We start from the raw sequence: 20,262 nt of genomic DNA on the forward strand, positions 1-20,262 counted from the left end.
CTTCCTGACACTCCATTCTTATCTCTGTTTCGTTTTTAATTGTCACTTCTAATTCCAGAACTGATTAATTGTTCCCATGATTGACTTGTGCTGGAGGGACAGAAATGAGCATGATAATAAGGTCGTGATTTTTTTCATAGAAACATGAGAGAGAAAGAGCATATTGCAGCATGTTGAGTAGAGAAGCAGCAGCAGCTGCCACTGAGAAGGATCTGCCTAGCTGATTATATTCACTCTTCTTTTCTGTCTTTAAACAGACCCAAAACCCTCTTGTGGAGATTACCCTTATTTATTCTAGAAACGTAACAGTAGACTGGACAGGTACAGGCCAGAAAAGGAGACTAATTGTGTTTTCCCATTCAGAATATAGCCCGGAATGGCCCTGAAGGGAAGTCTAGAGCTGGGCTGGGATAAGTTCATACTCAGATACTGTCCTTTCATCTTCTCTCTGGGCAGACCACAGTAGTCTGAAAACCTCACACAAAAGCAGCCTTGAGTTCAGTCCTCATTTAAGCTGAAGCTTTAAGATGCATAGGTGCATAGGTGCATAGGTGATGAGGCAAAGTACAAGGTAAGGCATGAAGTAAAAGTAAGAAAATTGTCTGTTATAAAATGTTTTTCTGAAACAGTTCAGGAGCAGGAATTCTCTAATTTGTCTCTTTAGTGACTCTATCAATGAGCAGATAGCAAAGGTGAACACCTCAGGGCCTGTTTCCTGCTACGGGATATGTCTGCATCCTGTCACTATCATTTCTGGTGGCAGGTGGGAAGCTGATAGGAAAGCGAAAGTTTCCAAAGGCACTGGGGAACTTGCTGGGCAGCACAGACCCTTCCCCTTCCAAGACTACCTATCTCTACTGCAAGTAAGAGTAGTCTGCTTCTAAAAACCCATCCCACCATGCCTCTATAGTCTATAATAAAAGAAAACACTGCTCTGAGGAGGAACTAGGTCTTTGAACACGTCTGTATAGCATAAACACAAGCATAAGATGATGGGAAACTACATGCTTAACAAAAAGTAGGGGATAGAAGAAACAGTCTGAGACCTTGACAGGCTGGAGGAATGGGCCAACAGAAACCTCTTGAAGGTCAAAAAGGAGAAGTGCAACGTCTACAACTGGGATGGCCTAACCCCATATAGCAGTACAGGCTAGGAACAAACTGGATAGGTAGCAGCTTTGCAGAAGAGTATTTGAGGGGTCCTTTTGGGCAAGTTGTGCAAGAGACAGCAGTGTGCCTTGCGATGAAGGCAGCTGACTACATACTAGGCTACATAAGCAAGTGCATAGCCAGCAGACAAAGGAAAGGGCTTATTCCTCTCTACTCCACATTAGCAAGGCCATGCCTGGAACATGGTGTCCAGTCTTGGACCCTATAGAGCAAGAAAGACATTGACAAACTGGAGAGAGTCCAGCAGAGGAACACTGAGATTGCTGAGAAGCTGGAGCACAGGCCATCCCAGAAGGAACTTTTTTGTATAGCCCAGAGATGAGATCACTAAGGAGAGGCAGGAAAGAAATTGCAGTCTCCCACTGCAATGAGCGGTAGAGAAGAAAGAGCCTCTTCTCAGATGTGCACAGCGAAAGGGCAAAGGGCCACAGCCACATGTTGCAACGAGGGAAAAATAGGTTGGCTATAAGGAAAAAAGTCTTCACAGCAAGAATGGGTCAGCACTGCAGCACATGCCCAGAGGGGCTGTGAAATCTCCATCCTTGGAAGTACCTGCGACTTCACTGGATAAGGTCCTGAGCATCCAATCAAAATTTCTTAGCCCAGCATGGAGGACGGCTGGACTGTATGATCTCCAGAGGTCCCTTCCGACTTAACTTTTTCTATGTTTCCAGGAATGTCCTTAAGCTTGCAAATGAAACACTGTGAAGTCAGGAAATACCCTGATGTGCTTCCCCTCATCCTCCGTCTTGTGCATTCAAGCTGTGCACTGCAGGTGGCAGAGAAGCAACAGAAAAGCAGCAGCAGCAGCTTTATTGTAGTCACAGTGCCTGAAGGATGTAAGCGAGGCAAGGTCTGTAGGAAGAGGTAGTCTCTTTTATTAGACCAACTGATATAGTTAGAAGAACTTGGACAGGATTTCAGGCACGCAAATGCTTCTTCAGCCTGAAAATAGAACCAGCCCACTTCAGTGCTAAATGCAGGTTGAAAACAGTTACTCTGAATTTAGCTAGCTATATTTATCAACTAGACCATCTGAGAAAAAAACCCACATAATTGGCACTTGCAGACTGGAAGAGTTGTTAACTACATTTTCATCTCTCCTCTCGATATACCTCCTGAAAGAGGCAGAAGGATATTTTTGCCTACAGAACATGAGGGTGGAAGAGAGGTTTGAAGGGTGATAAAGCAGCTCAATACGGCTGAGCACAGCTTCCCAGGAGTCAGGGAAACTTGGGCTGCACACTGCAAAAAACATACATGTGCTGGAGCCTGGCATGAGGTTTCGGACAAGGTCACTGAGCAGGGGCGGCCCCGCAGCATGTGCCACGCCGATCCCTGCTCACCAGCACGGACCACACGGGCGACGCTTGGCTTTTCCTGCCGCGTGGAAAGGCCACACATCAGTTGGCAGGCTGGGCGAAGGCCTTACCTGCTGCATCTCTCGTGGCTTCCTCACCGCACACCAAGCGCCCCACCTGGCCCTTCAGCCTTGACTGGCTGACAGGAACCGGCAACTCAGCCCTGAGGTGCCCCCTGACCCTCCTGCTGCCGCCAGGGCCTGGCAGGGGCTCGGGGCCGCACTCACCACAGGCCCCACCCGTCACCACAGACACCGGCCAGATGCCCCGCTGTCCCCAGGCCCCCACCCGGCACCGGGGCTGAGCCCCCAGGCCTGAGCCTTGCCTTCCCTCGACTGCATTTCGGCCTGGGACATAAGGCCCGACCTGGGCTTGGTCTGGGATCAGCTCTGCAAGGCGCTTGTTTGCCATCCTGCTTCCCGCCCCCCACCCCCCACCCCCGAACCTATGGCAGGGCCCCAAATCCAGCCCAAATTTACTGCAGGAACCCATTGCTCCTTTGCAAGCGTTAACCTCCAGCTACAAACCGTCCCCTCCCCATGCCGGGGTCTGCCTGACACACCTCTCCCTGCCGGCAGCATGGCCCTCCTGCCCACCCCTCACGGCCCCAGCCGCATCGTCCTGGAGGAGCTGGGACACACAGTGCACCCAGCCAGGCTTTTGGGATAGCCCCTCCAGCTCCCCACGTACTTCTTGTGCTAATTACTACTGCTTCTTGCACTAATTACTGTTTTCTCCAGTTTTGTCTAAGAATGGCCTGACTGACACTATTTCAAACCCCCACAGACAACCAACACCATGCATCCCTTGTCTAAAAGCATTAGTTACCAAAGGAAAAGAAGGAGGGGGAAGGGGAAGATAGTTCTTCTGGCATGCCCTATTTTTGGTAAACTTCCCCCCCCTTCCATTTTCTGTTCCCTCCATGTCTTTAATTAGATTTCTTTTCAAAATTTGTCCTGAATTTATATTTTCCTCATGTAACAAAAGGTCAATTAATTTGGATGCAGTGCCTAGCTCTTACTTCTCCCCTTCCTCCTCCTCTCCCCCTGCTATCCTTGAATACAGGTGGCACGTTTGCTATTTTCTAGTTCGGTGGTGATACCCTTCATCCCATGTCCTTTTTTAAAAAGCTCTCAGGCTCGCAGTACTGTGCACCAGTCCTTTCGACATCCATGCACCATGACCGATCAGACTCCCCAGAGGTGACCTAGCGTGGATGAGCAGTTGTGGTTCCTGTTCAGACCAGGCTGACTCCTTTCCTCTTGACTTGGTCTCTATCCCTTCTCCTCCTGCCTCCCTCTTCTCCACTCACCCTCATTTGCCTCCCTCGACCTCATTTAAAGAAAAAGCTGTGGCAAAGCAGGCCCAGCTCAAGGGTGCTCAGGAGCATGGTTGTAGCAAATCTGAGGCACCCAGCACCCGTTTCTGAAGAAATTCCTGGCTCCTGGGACGTGTGAGCATCCACCTACTGCTTGCAGTAGGAGAGGCTGTGGAGGTCCCAGGCCAGCTGTGGGGAGCCAGGAGGAATGCCTACACAGAATATATGCTTAGTTTGGATATTTCCTGCAGATCCATGACATTTATCCTGTTCCCACTACTTAGCTCCTACTGCCCCACTTTTCTTTCACTCCCTCACATGCCTGCAGATGCTTCTTTTTCACTGATACAATTTCCCTTCCAAGCCTTGCACCAGCCTTCCTATCAATGTAGGAGTACAGAAGACCTCGGCCACCACCCTCACCTCCTTGCAGGGTGAGGCTTCATCTATTTCTAAAAAGATCATGTGACTCAGGTATTACAAACACAAGGCAGCTGAAGGACCAAGACCTTACATCTAATCCTCCAATAACGCTTGGGTTTTCCCTCCACATTGGCTAGCCTCTAAAAAACATAGTGCTCTTCTTGTCTGAGGAGATTTCTTTCATTGACAGAGCACCAAGTCTTTTCATTATATGTCAAAAATATTTTAACCTTTAAGTAAAGAGGGCTTCCTGCTTTGCTTTGCTGACAGCAGTCAGTGACTGAAGATTTTCAGCCTTGAACTGAGCTGAGGTGTTGGGTGGCTGCAGTGTGGAGGACCAGCAACAGGCCTAATCCAGGAAAGCTGAATTCCCATATCCTCACACAGTCACACCAGTATCTAGTGAGAGACCAAGAAGCAGGATGAAGTCAAAGCATGAGCCTCGCCAGGAATTTGAGGTGCGTAAGAAGGGTCTGTCACATGGGAAACAGGCTATAGGCAAGTCTGTACGAAGACTCATGGAGGAGTCCATACACTTAAATCAAACAGGGGGGCAACACCATACAGTAAATGGCCTGTGGAAGAGGTGAAAGAAAACTAGTGATAGAAAGTCTTAAGAGCACAATATCTAGCAAAACCACAGCCAAACGGAGCCTCTGTGAGTGTCAGACCAGACTTCTGAACCTGTGTCAAGTTGTTGAATCAAACTGTAGACAAGCTGATGACATAGTGAGAGTGCGTGAGAAATAAGATGAAAGATAGCCTTTCCCTGATAGATAACAACAGGCACATGTCTGACTGGCTTTAGAACCATGAGCAAGGCCCCATTTTCTTAGCACAATTTTCCCATCACATATGCATTAGCCTGAAAATCCCATAATTTGTTCCCAGTGCAGGTAGAAAGGAAGAAGACAAAAAAACCCTAAAAACCAAAACCCAAACCCAAACCACCATACTGATGCCTGTACATTAATCCTACGAGCACACCTAACGAAATCCATTTCTCCTGAAGCTTGACTAATATCAGACTGCGTGCCCAATTTCTGACAAACTAGATGACAACCACCTTAGTGAACATCGAACACAGCACTGGTCATCGCACCTGCCTGACTCAAAAGGCTGTCCTTAGGCTGACAGCCATCCTGCAGATTGGCAAGCAGCAGCCCGAGCCCCTCCTTCCAAAGCATCTTTGGGTTATGCTCAGGAGTCACAAAGCAATTGGACCCAGTTATAGTTTAGAATAAACATGAAACCTCCCATGTGCTCCCACTCCCAGCCAGCATTCCTATGGACGGTGACCACAAATCTAGCTAAGTCAATATAGCTTTGTTCCTAGTGAAACATGTAGGCGCCAAGCTGCAAAGCCTCCCTTACCTCTGAGCTATTGCTCCTGCTCCTCAAACTATGTTTGTGTAAGGGGAAAAGAAGCGGCAGCATTCCTTCCATTACTGTTGGTGCTACAGTGGGACTTTTGTTTGCAATGAACAACAGAAAAGGCTGCCAAGAAATCAGATCTATTGCTACAAGTTTTATGGATATTATCTTTCCCCTCAAATGCCCTGAAATGCAAATATCTTACGGTTGTTAAGTACTTCGTCACAGTCATGAGTTCCATTTACTTTAATTTCATATTGTTATTACATAAAAAAGACGCAATCAGCCAGAGAGCAGGGGGCCCATTTGAAGGGTCGGATGTATTTGTTCTGCAAGCCTCTGTGAGCGGCCTGAACCAGACTACTGCAGCTGGAGTGACCTTGTGCTCAGATCTTTGGAGCAGCTCAGAGGCTGCACAGGGCCATTGCGTTAAGCACCGCAGAGGCAGCCCTATGGTGTGTGGAAGAGGCAGGATGAGGGCAGGCTCTTTCTCCGTTATCTCCGGCACAGAAACAGGCTGGATGCTCTGTTGAGCCAAATGTGTAATCTGGGCCATGTGTAGTGGGCCCGAGCAGGCTCAGACAGGTACCTGTGTCAAAGGCAAGCTCCAAAGCTGGGGAATGGGGGCAAAGAGCATTTGCATTATTAGAGTAGGTCATCTTTCTGAGGTCACTACCAACCATCACTAATTACACTGCTACTTTCAGAGGCTAAATGGACGTTGTACTTTAGGGACTGACGATGATTTAGGCATTTACACCTCTCCCAACCCCCCTGTAAGACTGGTTTTTATGAAAGGAGTCAGCAGGACCTTTCTGTGGAAATCCTCCATGAACACAGGCAGGATCCAGCTCCAATTTTTCCACATGGACCATGACAGAACTGAAGGCTCTAGGGTGCAGAGGGGAAACAGCAGGAGCCAGAGGGAGGCTTACCATAGGACTGGGATAATTCAAACCTGTCTGCTGTGCAGGGCAGGCTTTACACAAAGGGCAAAATGAAGCCCTTAAATACAGCCCATCAGTCAGAAACTGTTTATAGGATCTGGGGACAGTGTCGCAGTCCAGCTATTCAGTAGTCACACCATGCAGTCTCATCAGTATCATTGGGAAGGCTGGTGTCAACACCAGCAGGCTCCAGGATTAGATTTAAGAGCGTTTCTAAACTTAAATCCTGAAACAAAACCAGAAGTCCTTAACAAGTCAAAATCTAAGATTATTTTTAAAAATGTGCTACTTAGTTGTTTGTCTCCATCCCAGTTTCATAATCACACTTTTGTCCCAGAAATATAACCTGTAGGTAGTCCAAAGCATTGCTGCACTCAGTCTTGAAATCCTGACTTATCTGTTAAGAAGTATTGTTCCTCATTGCAGACAGTGGTAAAATATCTCTACATAATGCATCTTAAACAGAAAAAACAAGCTAAGCCCAGACTTGTTCTGAGATACTGCAGGCAAGTTGCATTGTTTAGTTTGTGTATTAGAAATGCCAAAAATAAAAGTTTGCTGGTATTCATACAGTCTGTGGGGCTTCAATAGATCTTATTTTTTTACCATAGTTCTAAAGTCAAAGTTTGAACTGTAAAGCACAGTCTGATATCTTAGGTGGCTTTCCAGCAATGGTAGACTAGACCTCCCACTCCCTGGCACCTTCATTCTCCTCCCATAAAGCTTTTGAATTTATTGGCTGATTTAATCCAAACTTCAGAGGGGAACAGTTTCAAAAATAACAAAGTTGCATGTTTTGTAAAACAGGTGGCTGTTTAAAGAGAGGACTGGGGTTCACCCCATAACTTTTAATTCTGTTGGCTAGTTTCTACAGAATACGGGAGTCTCTGTATCATAGTCAAAACACTGCAAGAGACGGATTTGTTAACGGGAAACAGAGGAGAATCTCAAAGTTATGTGTAACAATAGCAGCAAAACCTAACTTAGTTTTTTTAGCCTGAGAATAATAATGCAAACCCATAGGAACCCAGGTTTCCTCACCCTCGTTGGTCAGAGGAATACCTGTTTGGGAACACAGTGCAGGCCCAGGCCCTTTGGGTAGGATTTCACATCAGCTCTGCTCCTGTTGATTCCACCAGTTAATATCGCTGGGAGCAGAGATGAGTAACACCATGGCCTTCTATCCTAAAGTCTTTTCTGCACAGGGGTATATTTGGTTTGGTTGTACCTACTGCTTGTTGTTTTGGTGATTGGCAGAGATCGCCTTACCAGTGGTACTTACCTCTTTCTTGTCAAACAGAGAGGACTCGCAGTCACCCTGAGCACTCTCCGATCCTATTAACACAGTGACAGTGATGTGCAGAACAGCTTCTGGGTTAGATCGCTCTAAACAGCCGGCGCTAAATGAGGCGCAGTATCACATAGGTGTATGTGACTACAAGAGAGAAAAGTGACTGCAGATTTCCTAAAGCTTTCCCTGCCCTGCCAACACCCCATTTCCAACAAGCTGGGGCTCTGCCACATGCTAAAAGTAGTTGAGAAAGTTATTTATCAACATTTCAGCATTTTAAAACACCTATGTTTTGCTTTTTGTAGTTTATTTGTCATCATTTAGTTATGAAGTCTGTTTCTTTGTGTTCCCAGCCTGTTGCTACCATGAGTGTTGAGACTGTATTATTTCCAACAATCATAATAGCTATTTGGAATCTATATAACCTGGAGAAGTAGTATCTAGGCGGTTTATTATCAAGTTAAATGCAACTGTCTGCAGAGTAAAAAAGTTTTTTTTTCAAAATATCACTCTCTCTAATGGAATTTTCATAAGCACTTCCCTTTCAGCATTTCTTGGCATGTAGAAATTATAGCATGTTACATTTTTCTCCTAGGCTACTTGTGTTTGAAACAGACACTGAATGCAACATGGGTATAGTGCTGGAGAACCATACAGGCTGTGGGATAATCACGCATCTTAAAAATATGTGCTTTTATGTACATACACATGAAAAAGCATGTGAAAGATCTGGACCAACCCTGTAGGGTCATGTGGAGAATTACACAGTCCGTATTTGGTTTCTAATCTTATTGCAGAATGTGGCATGCTCTATTTATTACATTTGTTTTTCCGAGGTGAAAGTAACACTAGTGAAACTGATGTTCCCAACCAGTGTATCTCCAGGATAACTTGATGAGACAAGCTCTAGAAAGGAAGAGAATTCAATCTGTCTCAGCCCATCTTCTCTCTCTGCTGAGGTTACCAGTATCCCCCTCAATTCAGGGCCAAGCATGGCAGTAATGTCACTTACAGAATGAGAGAAAATGGGTTACAGCCATCAGCCTACCCCGTAAAGATCACAGAATAGCTGCTTCCAGACTGTGTCAACCTCATTAGCCTTGACTGTGGCAGCATAAACATTAAATTACAGCATTCTCAGTCACAGGACTCTCTTGTTTAAAACTCTCTTGTTTAAACGTAACTGTTGTTACTAAAACACAGCAAAACAGTTAGTGACAAGTCATTGACACAAAGCCTTCCCACATCTGCAAAAGAAAGAATGTTCTGCTCCAGTCTTCCCATGGTATGGTTTATATCGACTGATTTAACTGAAAAAGACAACACAGATCCTCTCTTGGTACACATTCCTGTTGAAAGAATGTGAAAAAAATCTTTCCTGTTTAGCACGTGGATGTCTGCCATGGCATTTCCCGTAGCCTCAGTATTCCTGGGGAGGGGGAACTCTATCAGCGTCAGAAGTGTTTTGTCAGAATAAGGTTAGATACCAAACAGAAATGGAAGCTCAAGCAAAATTCTGCAAACTCTGCTCTGTTGCACTGCCACTATAAGCTAGCAGCAAAAAGAGTAAGAAAGATACACAGAATCACAGAATCGTATAGGTTGGAAAAGACCTTTAAGATCATCGAGTCCAACCATAAACCTAACACTACCAAGACCGCCACTACACCATGTCCCTAAGCACCCCATCCAAACGTCTTTTAAATACCTCCAGGGATGGCGACTCAACCACTTCCCTGGGCAGCCTCTTCCAATGCTTGATAACCCTCTCGGTGAAGTAAAATTTCCTAATATCCAGTCTAAACCTCCCCTGGCGCAACTTGAGGCCATTTCCTCTCGTCCTATCACTTGTTACATGGGAGAAGAGACCGACCCCCACCTCTCGACAACCTCCTTTCAGGTAGTTGTAGAGAGCAATAAGGTCTCCCCTCAGCCTCCTTTTCTCCAGGCTAAACAACCCCAGTTCCCTCAGCCGCTCCTCATCAGACTTCTGCTCCAGACCCTTCACCAGCTTCGTTGCCCTTCTCTGGACACGCTCCAGCACCTCAATGTCTCTCTTGTAGTGAGGGGCCCAAAACTGAACACAGCATTCGAGGTGCGGCCTCACCAGTGCCGAGTACAGGGGCACGATCACTTCCCTAGTCCTGCTGGCCACGCTATTTTTGATACAAGCCAGGATGCCATTGGCTTTCTTGGCCACCTGGGCACACTGCTGGCTCATATTCAGGCGGCTGTCAACCAACACCCCCAGGCCCTTTTCTTCCTGGCAGCTTTCCAGCCACTCTTCCCCAAGCCTGTAGCGTTGCAAACGGCTTCACCTGTGTTGTAGGCTATGCAGGATCAACTAAATTCAGGAAATTGGTAAAAGGTCTTGCAAATGAAAAAAGCTCTTGATCTCACTCTGTAGTCCTTTCTTGTCACTTCCTCAACAGGTCCATAATACAGCTTCAGAAGAAAAGCACCAGGATCCCCAACCACATACATTTCATCTATGCCAACTCTGCATAGAGAGACTGTCCAAAGCAATTCAGTTCTGCCCTCACCTCACCCTGACACACCACAGCATTTACTTAATTCCAGGCTTTTCAGGTAATACTGCATGCAAACTATTACTCTCAGGGCAGAAAGAAACTAAGGTCTCCTTTCCACAATTCCAGCCCATTAACTCAATATTTGGTACACACCCTGTTCTCTCTGCTTTACATAAACCTTGGAAACATAGCCCTGCAGAATAGCTTTACACTTTAATTCCCAATCACTGGGAATTAATTCAGTCCACGGAAGTAGAGAGGGTAGAAGAGGCTGTAGAGATGGCAGTCTAGTTTACTCATGCAGTCCTCAAAGGTGAAAGAAAAAAAGAAATTGCTCCACCAGGAAAGCAAATTCATAGGACAAAAGAGCAGAAAGGAAAAAGGCAGAAAATGAGGAACCTGCCAACCTTATCAGCACTTTCTATTTCATGATTTCAAGGAATTGATTTAGAAGCTTTCAGATAGGAACTACGCAAGTCTCTCATAGGATGTTAGTTTTCCTGTGTGAAGCTTTCTTTTACGTCTGCAGTACAGTACATCTTGCTTTTCTGAGACTGGTGGTCTTGGGGTTCACACACCTTGTGGTGAAGGACAGAAAAAGTCTTCAAGTGCTGCCTTACCAGCTAGAATGGCAACCACTTCTAAGCACTAGGTCAGCTCCCTCTGATCTGTTGGCATTGCAAAGGTTTAGAACAAACTCCATGAAGACTGCTGTCCTTGTCCATTCAGGAAGCAAAACTATATTAGCAGATGTCCTAGATTCAGTCCAAGTCCCAGACCATGTGGAAGTCCTTAGGGTCACTTGATGGACCAGGCACTTAGTTCAGTAATGCTTCTGCTATATCACCAGTGAAAGATAGCCAGCTCTGATGGCAATGCTCCGCTGGGGACAGAGAACATTCAGAAAACAGTCTTCTGTAATATGCAGGAGAGAGTCATGAAAGACAGCTTCCAAAAGGAATATATTCTGAATTTTTGTGTTATTTTACACACATCCCAACAACAAACAACATGAAAAAACGCACTTGGAAACTTTAGTTCTACCATGCTTGTGATTCTAGAGTACCTAGAACGTTTACTAGTGCTGTGGCTAATTAAGAAACTTGGAAAGGAAGTCAATACATTGCATGTGTTGTAGTAGTCACTTTCTAGCTCAAACGGAATCCAATACCTAGCATTAGTATCAAGGCTTGTTGAAGTCTTAGGCCACAAGCTGTGAACTTCCACCCGGATTTGCTGACCGTACACTGAACTTTTACTTGGCTACATGAAGGAAGGCCCCCCAAACCAGTGCAAACCAGAAAGATAAGGAAGCTTCAACCTTAGTGGAAGTTACAACCTTAGAGATAAGAGAAGAATCGGCCCACCTAGAGACAATGAAAGGACCCAGTGAAGAACAGGAAGACCCCAGACCCTAATACTATTATTGGTCTGAACTGTCTCCTGAGGGGAAGGGAATTTAAATTGTAAGGGTATAATTGCCCAGGGATTTCTTTGTTCTGGATCCCTCTCCGGAGGCAGCCAGCTCCAGCTGTTTTCACCACTGTACCAGTCAATAAATTCGTCTGGCATACGTCGTATCTGAGACTCTGCTTCGGGAAACCTAGGGTCAAGCCAGAGGGGAGAGAAAGCGCCCAAGAGTGAGTGTGTGTGTGAGCAAGGAGTCGAAAAAGGGCACCCGTCAGCTCAATGGAGCTGCCCGCTGTGAAGGGACTCTGGTCCTAGCAGTTAAAGTCTCCGGTGGTGTGTGTGCAACTCCCTGAATGGTGTGTGAATGCTCAGGCAGCAGCTTCTCCTTTAACACATGTGAAGCTCTGCATGAGGTTATAGCATGTCTTAATATATTTGGTAACTAATCACGAAAACCAGGGAGAACTGCACAGAAGATAGATCTGGTTCCCTGGACAGGTACTGAGTCCAAAACGGGATGTTGTCTGACAGCTGCAGCTGATTCAGATAGTTTGGAGGACCAGGAGAATTAACCATAGCACTCCCAGCAGGCCTGGAACAGGATGCTGCAAAATGGCTGTGGAACAGGAACTATACAGATGTGGTAGTCAAAACCATTTGCCATTGGCCCTCACATAGAAGTCAGTACAGATTCAAAATAAAATCTGGTACTGTGTTTAATTAAAGGAGTTTGAAAATTTTTAAGATTATATGGCACTGTGACAGGTCAAAAGTTGTTAAATATGAAACTACATATGCCAGCTTGAAAGTTTGCACTGTAATTTCTTAAGTCTCCCCTCACGTCTGGAGAAGACGGAGAAGCAGGTACTCAGCAGCAGCGTATCTGAGGCATCACAGCTTTGTGATATTTGTCCTCACCTGAGAGGAAAGTGAACATCATATATATTATAAGGTGACCACCTGATTGCCTCTACATATATTTTGAATTCTGGACTGCATGTAACCAGGGAAATTTCCAAATATGCATAACACAAAAAAGTGTTTAGAGGCTTAAATAAGTTACAAAAACCACAACCATCCAGTGGCGGGCAACTTGCACAACATCGTAATGGAAATCTGTCACAGAACAACTTAGTTCCCTCAAGTCCATAAGTAGTATCTTACCAGATGTCCATTGTCTTTCCAAAGGTACTGTAAATATTCTTCTCTGCAGGCTTCAGTACATTTCCATGTTAAGAGGAAATAATACATTACTGGCCTTTTTCCCAGGCTAGTCACATGGAAAACTACTTTTTTTTTCAGCAAGGTAGGATTTTTTATTACGAAATGTAAAATATGCCCAATATTGAATACTTATTTTCTCTCCACAAGTTAGCAGCAGAAAACAACTTGGATTTCACTAGCTGGAAACTAACGGTAGTTATCATGCTGCTTCTCTTCCTTATGATCAACTTGTCCATCAGCACTAATTCCAAACTACCTATATTCACCACTGCACCACATTCACCACTGCTTCTAACATTGATGGTAAAATTTTCAAAGGCTTCTGACAGATATTGACTCTCTTAGGTGCTTCCAAAAGTTTCCTTTTTTTGGCCTTTTTTTTTTTTGTATTTTACAAGCCCTATTTTTTCATTTCCATATGCTTATTAAATAGTATTTATTAACAACTTATGTTGCTTCCATAAGCAGCATAAAGACAGCTCAAGGAACAGAAGTAGCTCTACAAACATCATATTCTCAGGTATAAAAACCCTATATTCACAGGGTTTACATTGCTGTAAAAAAAATAATAATTAATGCCAGCTGAATGCTAACAGATGATGTGGTTAAAAGCATTAGCCCTTCCAGCAATGTTACAAACCAAAGAAAACATGGAAGGAAAACTTTACCTGGTATAATTCATTCTTTTCCAAGTTCTTGAGTGTCAGGTTTCCCCTTTCTTTTAGAAGGCTTTTAAACAACAGGTCTTACATACACACCACCTACCTTCTGAAGCATTTCTCTGTAACTCATTCTTGATCCAGAGACAAAAGATCTTCATCTCCCTAAGCAACATCCATGGTACAGGTAGCTCTTCCTAGAGCACTACTGAAACACAAACTTTTCTCCCTAATCTGAGGAAGAGGGACTACAGATTGAGGAAGGGGAATTTGTCCTCAGTAATTGTCTTCAGCAAAATAAGTACAACAAAGTAATCTCCAAGACTTGTTGAGCAGGTGAAATCCATTGAAGCTCTGTCCCTTACAATTGACTCAAATCAGCACAGGAACTTGCGAAGCACTTGCCTACTTTCAAATAAGTCTAATTCAAAGTTCCTCAAAACCAGCAGAAATACTCCTTTCCTCCCCAAACTTCAACGAGCTTCAGTTAAGGTGCTTTTACATTTATAGTTTCCAATATCTGCAAGGGAATATATTCAGGGCTTGATTTTTGTAAGTCTCTGATTATGTTTTTCAACAACAAAGGGTTAAAAGTTAAGGAAAGCATACCGACTGGGCAGTGACCATCAATGGTAAAGCACCAGGCTGTGCTACCAGAGCTAAGTCTGCATGACAAGATGAAAAATATGAAAAGGCATGTGACTGACTGCCACTAATTTGAAAAGCTTGACCAGAAAGTCATTAATTGACTTCAGCTTACAGTTCCTGGCCAAAAATACAAAAACAGGTGGAAAGGACCAAGTTAATAGTATTCACACAAACATTTCTCTTGTATTGCCTGAAAGTTTTTGCCAGAAAGTTTGCCAGAAAGTTTTAACTTCAATGAATACACCCTAAAAAAATGCATTAAATGTCAATGCAGTTTCTGTTTCATCACAAAAGTTAGTCCTAGCAGTATGTCCCTTGCAGCAAACAGAGCTTTCTGGAAGGGCTGGTCACAACAGCATAAACTCAGGTATAGTTTGTAAAACTTGTTTTTTACCACTGTATGCAGTAGTTAAACTGAAACAGTTGCCCTGGAAACCTGTTTCTGGCCAAGTCATCCTAGCAATGCTGAGTTCCTTCAGTGAGGAGGGAGACCAGGAACATTTGGAGGCCGTCCTGAGAACTAGAGACAGAGCTCAGGTTGAACTCTCTATCCCAGGCCCAACATCTTTCTCTGAGAATGGAAGGGTCATGCAGAGTCATAAAGACACAGGGCCACTTTGAGGTCTATAAATGGCGAATACCCTGTCTCCTGAGCGTGAACAGTGCAAGAGATCTTTGAAGCAAATCAATGTATTAGGTACTGAATTATGCTTTGATTCCATATCTCCTGTGGATTACTTGTGGTATAAACACACACGTACGCACACACACTTCCCATCCCTCACTTCCACTCCCAATAATAGCAAAAATAAACATGAAAAATAATATTAAAAAACTCTGTATTCAGTAATATTCACACCAAAGTATATGTATAGATTATATCCATTAAAATTATGAACATTTCTAAATATACTTTATGTATCATACATATATTTATATGTATAATTACATATCCACAGAAGTAGTCTTGCTGTGCTAAAGCCAGCAGTAAAAGCAAAAACAGGTTTCACAATAGGACACCCATATATGCATATGTACTGGCTGTTTGGTTTGTGAATTTATTTACAACTTAACTATATCATAATAAATGCTTACTGTTCTATTGTACAAACGTAATAGTAAAGGTTTAGGTTCGTTTTTTAAATACAAAGACTGCAAATGAATACATGAAAAAAATTACACACCATGTACAGTATTTATAATTTATAAATGCAAAGTTAAGACCTCTTTAAATTATTGCACTTGCATAATTTTTTTGTTTTTTTTTACAAAGATAGTTTATATGTATCATATATATATATGTGTGTGTAAATATATATATATAAAACAAATTTTTCAGCTCACTAAATGTAGTAAAGTTGAATGTTGTTACCTTGAAGTTCTTTCTTCTTCACATAACAGCCCAACCTGAATTTTGAATATATATGAATCTACTCTACAAATCAGTTTGATCCACCCTAGAAAGCAGTCCGTTATTTTAGGTTTTTTGACAGAGTATACACCCGTATTACAATCGAGCACAGTTTTTGGTCAGAAAGCAAAATAAGAGTTATGATGTGCCTTTGCTAGATTGGGATATATAAACCTAAAGTTTGAACACGAACTTCCTTGTAGTAGTGTGCAGAAAGCTTTTTCTGTGTTTAGAATGAACAGATTAATTGTTCCACTTCACAGAACTGTTCCTATATCACAGTGTTTGAGGCAAATGCATTATTTCAAAAGGGTCATAATTGTTTTGAGCATCTAACTATCTCTAACTTTTTAACATGAATAGTGCTATTTGCTATCCCTACTATTTTAACACTAAATGCTCTAAATGCAGTCACAGCAAACTGATCACACTGTTCTAAGTTTAAACACATGAAAGAAGTCTGTGCCACATAAAGAGATGAATTCCACACTGCATGTCCCCTCCAATGTAAATATGTTTTATCATATACTCCAACTAAAAAAATGTATTGCATTTCTCTAATGTAATAATTAAATGGCCAGTTATAAAAAAAATACTGCCATGAGTTGAACAGCAGAAGGTTGTACTACTGTACAAAATTCATAGATTAATTATAACAGTGGAGTTTCTGTCAGTGCTGTAATAAAATATGCAACATTTCAGATGAGTATCATGCTATGTCAACTATTTTTCTCGCTTAGTGCATACTTTTCAGGCACCACTTCCTAATACATTAGAAATATTCAGATATGGCTTCAAACAGTCCTTTTACCTTCACCGGGCTTAGAAGGGAAAAGCAATTGGAATTATTAACAAAAATAATGCAGTTCTGGGAGTATAAAGTCTAACACTTCTCGGAAAGGAGAGATTTGTTAGGTTTGTTATACATTCTTATTGATCTTGGGCAAGATCAGTTTTAGCAGGATAAAAATGCAAGGAAGAATGGCTTTTGGCAGTTTAACTTAATGAGCCAGATGTCTTACAGATCTAGATGTCTTGTGAGTTCAAGTTCAGAATTTTGAACACTTAAATCTCAACATGTTCTTGAGCCATGAAATTCAAATGCAGCTTCAAAGTTTTAATTTTTGGTGGTTTTGACTTTGGAAGTGCGGATATAAGTTTGTTTCTACAAAAAATTTACACATCTGAATCTGCACTCTGTAAATGCTAAGACAGACTAAATTTGCTTAGAAGATACAGCCCATTGTGGCTATTTTTGTTGGTCTAGGTGCTAACAAAGAGCAACATTTTGTCATGACCTTTCTTCTTTTACACACGAGGAAAACAAACCAAACCACAACCACTGGAGCCAAAATTTTTAACTCTAATGGACATTATGCTATAGCAAACATGTATTTTATGCGGTTTGGATAGTTCTGTATTAGAAACAATACCTGATTGACTTGAGACATTAACAGAACAACTTATTGCCAATTTGACAAATTTGTTAGGGAAACATGTTCTGTATCAGTACTTATAAACTTCAAAACATAAAATATTGTGCGATACTGACACTGCCAAATATTTTGAATGGTAAGTAACAGAACTAGTGAAGTTATCTTTACTGTCAGTGAGTAAAAGATGAATTAAAGGCTTTCCATAACACAGACACAGTGTGATAAGGAATATTTTTGCAACACTTGTAAGATCAGCATTCAAAGAGGGAGAATAACAGCAAATACACTTAACCCATGAAGGAAAAATATTCCATCCAGTTGTTGGGGTATCTGAATTTCAGAGATTATTTTTGCAGTCACCATAGATTTGGATAATTTTCATGTAAATATTAGGAACTGTGGATCGTGTCTCAAGTATTTAGCGGATGAAAGGTTGCACCTACAAGACTTAGTTAAAACAGAACTGCTAGGGAGTAAAGCAGAGGACACAACATGAGATAGTATTCATTCTACTTTGGTGTAATTGTTTCCTGCCATTTTTTTAATTCCAAAATAGTTTGCTGTGGTTAACAATGAATTTCTGCACTTAGAATTGGCAAAGCAAACTGAAAAGAATTATGGGGTTGCTGCTAGGTAACCTGTATCATACAAATAAGATAACTTCATATTGAATTCTCAACCTCTGGGATATCTATGTACTGCAAAGGCTTAGGTGCATTTATACATTATGCGATTATGTATCACATACTGTACACATGTACAGATACTGGTATGTGCTCGACCATAACAGAAGGCAAAACTCAAGAGTCCAAGTCATTTACATGAAACCTGTAAGATGGGATGCTTATTAGAGCAATACAGGTCAACAGACATGAGATGGAAAAAGAGAACCTGTCTTCTGTTTTTAAGTCACTACTATTATTTGTTGCAGTTACACAAATGGCCATGTTATCACGGAACCACTACAAGACTGTATTATCAGTGAAAAAGCATATAATGCAGTATAGGCTGTATGTGAAAGGTATGAAAAGACCGTGTTTTCACCTACGGTGTGGATCAATATGAAGATTTTTTTCTCATTATTTTTAAGAGAAAGATGAAGGCAAATTAAGTGTTGTTGAAACACACTCTGTACAATTGCACTAAATTTAAAAGAGTGGCATTAAATGTAAGGTCTTAAAGTCTGTGCATAAGTTTGTAAGGCTGAAGCCTAAGCCAGCACAGAACTGTAAACACAATATTTTAGAGTACTTTTCTTCAGTCAGCTATTCTTTCATTGAGAAAGGCAGTTCTAAGCCTGGAAATTTTGCTGAACTAGGGGAAAAAAGCAAACAGACAAATGGAGAAGTTTCCTAATTTCACCCATTGTGGGATGGGGGAAGAAAGCAGTAGAAGACATGCAGTGTTACTGTGCAACACAAAAGCTAGTCAATACAAAAACATCTTTGATTTATTGTGATGGTACCACAATCCCTCTTATCAGACTTGACTTTTCTGACAAGGCTTTTGTTCCTAGCAGATAGCATACTTCAGGTATGTCTCGAATACCTTTTAAAATACAACTCAGCAGGTAGAAATAAAAATGATGACTTTACTTAATTGTGAGCTAGGCAAGGAAATCTTTGCTGTCACATTTAAATTTTAATCTGATACTTCTGTCACTATGGATACAAAAACTCCAACCTGAAACTCTCTCTCATATTGAAGGTAAATATCCAGTACTTCCAGTGTTTTAAGGGAGGAGTTGTCTAGGTTTATAAATCATTCTGAAGAACAAAGCACCATCACTAGTTCTTTCAACGTTTGCCTTGTGAGTGACAGACAATTTGCATCATGATGCTTAATGAAGTACTTTAAACCTTTAACCTGAATGTTGGTTTTCCTTTAGTTTGCAGCAAGAGAATTCACTGTAACCTAAGCATGAATTATAGTCTCCAAGGATTCTGCTGGAGTTCAAACTGATTACAAGTAGATCACACATAAACATTCACAACAGCAATGGGTATATTGTTCTATTTATAGCCAAGAACTCCCAAGTGACACTGGTGTTAAAGCCAGCCACAGTACGGTATAATAAAAGTACCATTGAAACCCTTACTAGAAAGATACAACTTAGAAGTACCCCCTAAGATTTTTTTTTCCCCCCATCAGTTTTAAATTAAGGCCTCAGCAAGGTAGCCCATGAGATAAGGCCAGTCTTTTATATTCACAAGTTGTAAGTTCTCTTTTGATAGCTGATTCCAAAACATCTGGGTTGTCATTTTCCCTCTGTTCACGTTTTGTCACTGGTGTAGGTCAGGAGATTGGCTGCCAGAGTCATTTAGCTGAGGTAACTCCATGGGTGTTACCTTCCTAGGCAGATCTGCTTCTTAGTTAGCATTTTGTAGCTTTTCTTTTTCCTTTTTTTTTTTCAAATAAAAATGAAACAAAACAGAAAACAACCCCCAAAACAAGAAGGGATGCCTTTCAGGTTAAAGAAATTTGTTGCTGCTGTTCAGTCATCAATCTTCACAGGAAGTGAATCTGAGGTCCCAGGAGCAAGGGACTGGGAGGGAATCCATATAGACGCTTCCTCGCCTCTTGTTACTTTCTCCCATTGGTTGAGATTGTCCCTGGAGATGCAAAAAAAGTGAAAGAGGTAAAGCACTGTTTACTAGGATTTCTTCCTAACAATACTGTCTGCTGTACTATACTTCGAGATGTAGCTTTATGCCGTATATAGGTACCTGTATGTCATCATCTTTATCATCTTTACATTATTTCATCCTTTACCTTCAGTTATCCCATTTTGTAATTCTGTATGGCTCGTATACATGTTGACTACCTATAAGCCTACAGCATACCTTCCCCAGAAGGAGCCCTGGAGCTAGAGGCTAGCACCTGCTTCCATTACAAATTTCTAGCCCTCATGGCTGCAGAGAAAACCCAGCTGTGACCCAGCAGAGACATGCCTGCAGAGACTCTGAAACAGCAGTCAGGAGACAAGCAGCCTTCGTCACTTCAGCCTTCAGGGATTTTACCACAGCATACTTTGGCCCTTTTCAAAACCACCACAGAGA

At 42.3% G+C, this 20,262-nt stretch overlaps 1 protein-coding gene across 2 annotated transcripts in view; it reads right to left on the minus strand.

Moving 5' to 3' along the window:
- Positions 1 to 16,623: 16,623 nt before the first annotated feature.
- PDE10A (phosphodiesterase 10A) overlaps positions 16,624 to 20,262 on the minus strand; it is a 195,208-nt gene continuing 191,569 nt past the window's right edge. For both annotated transcript variants that reach the window (XM_075499111.1, XM_075499112.1), the window contains exon 22: positions 16,624 to 19,815. In XM_075499111.1, coding sequence (XP_075355226.1) covers positions 19,698 to 19,815 — 118 coding nt within the window. In that variant the 3' untranslated portion in view covers positions 16,624 to 19,697. The remainder of the gene's footprint in view (positions 19,816 to 20,262) is intronic.

The sequence above is a fragment of the Mycteria americana genome, chromosome 3 (genome assembly GCF_035582795.1).
Source record: "Mycteria americana isolate JAX WOST 10 ecotype Jacksonville Zoo and Gardens chromosome 3, USCA_MyAme_1.0, whole genome shotgun sequence".
Lineage (NCBI taxonomy): Eukaryota > Metazoa > Chordata > Aves > Ciconiiformes > Ciconiidae > Mycteria > Mycteria americana.